Raw genomic sequence first — 5,235 nt, 5'->3', positions numbered from 1 at the left:
TTCCTTTCTTAGCTATACATAACTATATCACAACAATCAATGTTGTTGTAATAATTCTTTCCCCCAGGAGTAAAATCAAGCTTCAATTCTCTGAAACTCTATGAACCTTAATAACTCCAAATTAGCACTAAATATCAATCAAATATTTATATAAGGTTACAAACTTACAAATATAAAATAAACTAGAAAATTATTCAATATGACTTTTACATGCACATTCGTTCACACAAAGCACAACACACTGTAATCACTCACAAAGCATTCGAATTTTTAACAAGTTAACATGGGTTCAGAATTTAGCTTCTCTGGAATAGGATGCTACTGTCTGTGAAGTAAACTTCACCGGTTTTGGGGTGAATGTCCAAGGAATTTGTGAACCTAAACGGAACCCCTTCTGCAGAAGTGGCTAACTGCTTAGCCACTCCACCACCTGGTCCTACCATTAGAAGCCCGAAGTATGCATCTGCAATGTACAGATCACAAGTCACACTGTTGAATTTCAGACCTTCCACACATTGATTCCATGCTTTCGTCTGTTAATCCATCACACACTTTCTTGTCCCTGCATAATCGCATCACAAGTGAGAAAAACACTAAGAATTTACCAAAACTGCTACAAAATTGCCAATTTAATACTTTTAAAGATGTTAGAAAGAACAACCTTGTTGCCATCAAGTGTACAAATGTAATACTTTATTATGAATTATAACATCAGATGAGAGAGTTATTAGTTAAGCAATAAGATATAAATATTTTTTTGAGTTTTTAAATAAATTTTAAATAATAAAAAATGTATAGTCTATTTGTGAGCCCTTGCATGCAATAAATTTTCGAAAAGGTGGGTTAATGTTTAGTCTATTCTAACCTGGGTGGCCCCATTCAACCAATTAAACATATTAAATAAAAAGTAGACTGAATTTTTATTTTAATTCGTTAAATATTTTTTTGTTTGATGTTGTACTGTTCTCAATATCAACGAATATTAAATATTTTTATTCTATTATTAATTATTTGTTGTGGAATTAGAAAAAAAAGCAGAGATAATAAATAATGTAATTGCAAATTTTAATTAGAGGTCGATATATATATATATATATATATATATATATATATATATATATATATATATATATATATATATATATATATATATATGCAAATGGATCGTATGATCTCTAGTCTTAGATGGATAGAAAATCTTTCATAACTATGTGTATTTGACAAAATACTGAAACTATTGACATGATCACATTTGATTCACTGTTTACATAAAAAGAAAACTCTTATTTTCTTTAATATGGTTGTTTGAATAATTAATATAATGTGCACATTCTTTTAAATACATAAAGTAAAGGCATTATCTACAAAATTATTTGCATCCTCCAATTCAAGGAAAAATACCTAGGACTGAATTGTCAGGCTGGGAGGAATCTGAAGATATGAAATGCCATGCAGCCACAACAGGTTCCATTTTAGATTTTGTTGGTGATCGAGTCCATGGCTGAGGTAAATCCTCAAGCCCAGTAACAACATCAGGAGTAACGCGTATTGGTTTTGGGGCAATGATCGTTGTTTCTTGACTACCAGCCTCAGTAGTATTAGACACAAGTGGTGGAGTACTAAGACGAGGTACACCTACAAATGGAAGTGAGAAGTTGAATACAAGTAAATGCAACTTCTCTCCAATTTGTAATCTATAACTATAATATATCTATAATTTAAATCTATAACTACAACATAGCAAATATCCCTTTCTGCTCTCCACATTTTATTGGACCCCTTCATGCTTTGACAACTCTCTAAACCACTCACTGCACAATATTTGCTTCTTTCATAGCCTCTTGTCAAATTAATTATATTGAACTGTTTTAAAAAAAGATTAAATATGTGTACAAATGTTCTTATCTTTGCACTAGTCTAGAAAATTAAGATAATCTACTGGAAATAAACAATTCAAGTAGTCATGAAGGTAATTGGCCATATGTTGTCCTCACACTCTTCAAAACACAATATTTTTCATGTTGTACCAGTTATCATCACTTGTAAGGAAAACAACTGAATTAACTAAATGTGCATAAACTATATTAAAGGGAGAGCATCCCAATCCCTACCTTTTCTCTCCAGAATCATTTCCAGATATGATTTGGTAATCCAAGGTTCATCAATACCCATCCTTGATGCTTCCGTTCCAACAGTCTGAGATTTTTTTTTCAATTTTTCAGATAAGTAACTCACCATATTATCAACCAGACAAGGCTTAATCAGACTGAGCAGAAAGTATAAAAAAAAAATTCTATTTAACAAAATGGAAGAAACCATGGAAAGTCTTTCATATAAGAAACTGTAAAAACAAAAAAAGAGTTCACAGTGCAAGGATAAAAAATCCTCAAAAATGAGAAAATAAGGTATTTTAAATATGATATAAGAATTAACCCTTATTTATACTACTATGACTAGACCCTTCGTAAAAAAAAAAAAGAAACAACAATAAGTATAATGAAATCTACAATAAGATGCTTTACATAAAATACATGGTGACTGGTGAGTCCTCAAAACGATCGCATCTTACATAGAACATGTCTAATGGGATCAGAAAAAACTATACATTTCTATTAGTTCCTCTCATCACCATATAAATGTCTCACCAAGAACATCAATGGTCTCAAAAGAGATGGTAACCTTGCCATTATTGACAGTTGTCGATGCACGCTTATAACTAACCACAACAGTATACCCAAGAGCCAACAGCCCACCAATGTCATTCGACCAACCTGTTTCAACATAAAATCATAAAAAGCAAAAAAATATCAGCTAAAAGGAGTAGATTCATTTTTTTCATGATGGATAACAAGTTCAAAGGAATAAAATGTCAAAAGAAGTGTCAGTAATTATCTTTGGTAATCAGGATCAATTAGTATCATGTATATCTTGTAACTTCAACCTGACAGAACAAATATATCTTGTAAAACTGAAACGGTATACCATTATGTTTTTCCTTTTCCTCACTACTCAAACTGCAGTCATAATATTGATATGTTGGTACAAAACGAAGAAGTTATCCAAAATTTAAATTCTAAATAGTGCACTTTAGGAAGGATTAAAGTTCAAACTTCCTAGAATTATTAAAAGGGGCAGCATCTAAGTCATGGGCAAGGGGGAGTTAATGAGTTAAATATATAGGAGGAAGTAAAGGGAAACGTGGATGGATATATGTTGATTTGTAGATTGAGCATTGACTCTTTTTGAAACGAAAAATCATTCGTAAAGAGGAAATCCTTGGACGATATTTCTCTCCTATTTCTTGTGCTCTTCTTCTTAATAAAATCTTTCTTTTCTTTCTTATTCAATTATTGGTTCCTTCAACACCACTTTTGTGCTCAACACAACTCCAGAAACTACCCTTGGTGGTGAAGGCTTGGCCTTTATCTTAACTTCAGATAGGACTGTCCCACAAAACAGTGATAGACAATGGCTTGGCATTGTAAATGCTACTTCCAATGGAACTTCACAGGCTGCTATCCTATAGTAGTGGAGTTTGACACAGGACACAATTTCACAGAAGATGCCCCTGACAATCATGTCGGCATCAACATAAACAACATCAACTCCATACAACAGATTCAATACTCCTCTATGGCTCCGAAAAAGTTTAGGCTAAGGGATCTCACGAAAGCAACTTATGGATTCAGCCTTGAAAACAAGCTTGGACAAGGTGGATTTGGAACTATGTATAAGGGGCTATTGGAAAACAAGGAGTAGCTGTAAAGAGAGTCTCCAAAGAGGTGGATTCAGCATAGCAATTATTGGTTTTTTCATAAAACAGACCCTACATTAAAATTAAATTGTTACTAAGATTAACATTGAAAAAGTGGAAGATCGAATAAAATTGTCCAAAAAAATGTAAAATCTAAAACCCTAAACCATTCACTTACTTGCTAAAAACCCCAATTTCTTATTTTTTGAAAAAAGAACCCCACTCTGTAAACCTCATTCGCACAGTCTCGAATTGGGTTCGATCTCTGCTTTCCTCACGAAAAATGGCATTCAAACACCTGCGAGCTGGGTCGAGATATAGAGTGTGAGCGTCAGCTTGGGAGCGTGAGCGTGAGCGTCAATCGTTCACACTACTATCGTTCACACAATCGTTCACATAGTGGTTCGCATAAGTGTGAGCATCAGCCTGGGACGAACACCACAGTGAGCTTTTGATGAACAACTTGTAGTGAGACGTTCGATGAGCAGGATTAACAAGAATGAGCATCAGTGAGCAATGAGAGAGATATTGAACAGCGAGCATCAAAGGAAAGAGATGAACAAAGTGAGGGGATGAACGACTGAACGTTGTTTTACAATAAGCTATATACTAAAAACATATTTTTAATAAAAAAATAAATTACATAAGATTGCATACGAAATTATCTTGTAAATAACATTTTCTTAAATAATTTTTATATTTTTTTAAATGATATTTATTGTCTACACTAAATGTTGTAGATAATACTTCGTATGAAAAGTTTCTGTTATAGTTACCTACGAAAATGTCGTAAATAATATATTTTATGGTTACCTAGGAAACTTTCGTAGATAATGTATTTTACTTTCGTAGATAAAATAAAATTATTTATGAACTATATTTATTGATAAATTTTCGTAGATAATAAGCATTTTTCTTGTAGTTGTGATGGATCAATACTTTTGCTTCTTGGCATTTTGTATTTTGTCTTTTTAACTTGTTGTTATTGATTCACTTTAGCAATCTGAAGTCGTGAAAAACCACACCAATATAAAAGTGGGAACGTATTGCAGAGCCATTGGAGTTGACTTTTGGGACGCTGCTATGTGGAAACAAGAAATGGAGAAACATGAGGTGAGGATTTTTGCATTTCTATTAAGACTGAAAGATGCCCTTGTTAGTTGTATGAACATGCTCTACTTAATCATAATCTGTCTGTTTGTGCCTTGTGTGGATGCTTTGGATATGCAACTTTTGGAAATCAAACACTAGAGACTCTTAAAAGGGTTTGGATTTTATGAGCCTTATTGGCTTATTGACTTTGCTAATGCTTGCATTGTTATTCACTCGGTGGGAGGATATCAGGTACTATACATAAGATTAATGGAAATCAATTGAACTACTACTTTCTTTTCTTAACATGAAATTAATGGAAATAATGGTATTTGTGCCGAAAGCACCACTACACCAGGTAATTAAGTTACCATCAGGAAGAAATTAAA

At 32.8% G+C, this 5,235-nt stretch overlaps 1 protein-coding gene across 1 annotated transcript; it reads right to left on the bottom strand.

Annotated features, from left to right (window-relative positions):
- Positions 1 to 217: 217 nt before the first annotated feature.
- On the bottom strand, positions 218 to 2,768 carry LOC146883316 (uncharacterized). The gene is made up of 4 exons (XM_085667616.1): positions 2,646 to 2,768; positions 2,112 to 2,196; positions 1,402 to 1,635; positions 218 to 562 (listed from the first exon to the last, which is right to left on the bottom strand). Exons 1-4 carry the CDS (start codon positions 2,760 to 2,762, stop codon positions 537 to 539), a joined length of 462 nt encoding a protein of 153 aa, XP_085523742.1. The 5' UTR covers positions 2,763 to 2,768; the 3' UTR covers positions 218 to 536.
- Between the last annotated feature and the right edge of the window lie 2,467 nt (positions 2,769 to 5,235).

Source organism: Vigna unguiculata, chromosome 10 (assembly GCF_037176805.1).
Source record: "Vigna unguiculata cultivar grain cowpea cultivar isolate G323 ecotype 2 chromosome 10, ASM3717680v1, whole genome shotgun sequence".
In the NCBI taxonomy this organism is placed as follows: domain Eukaryota; kingdom Viridiplantae; phylum Streptophyta; class Magnoliopsida; order Fabales; family Fabaceae; genus Vigna; species Vigna unguiculata.
This window is presented reverse-complemented; position numbering and strand designations above follow the sequence as displayed.

Bases quoted from the DNA above. Each gene is read 5' to 3' on its own strand.
- LOC146883316 (XM_085667616.1), bottom strand. From the start codon at position 2,762: ATGACATTGGTGGGCTGTTGGCTCTTGGGTATACTGTTGTGGTTAGTT. The intron at 2,197-2,645 runs GTGAGACATTTA...AAAAAATCTCAG, and splicing joins TGAGACCATTGATGTTCTTG to ACTGTTGGAACGGAAGCATC. The intron at 1,636-2,111 runs GTAGGGATTGGG...TTCCATTTGTAG, and splicing joins AATGATTCTGGAGAGAAAAG to GTGTACCTCGTCTTAGTACT.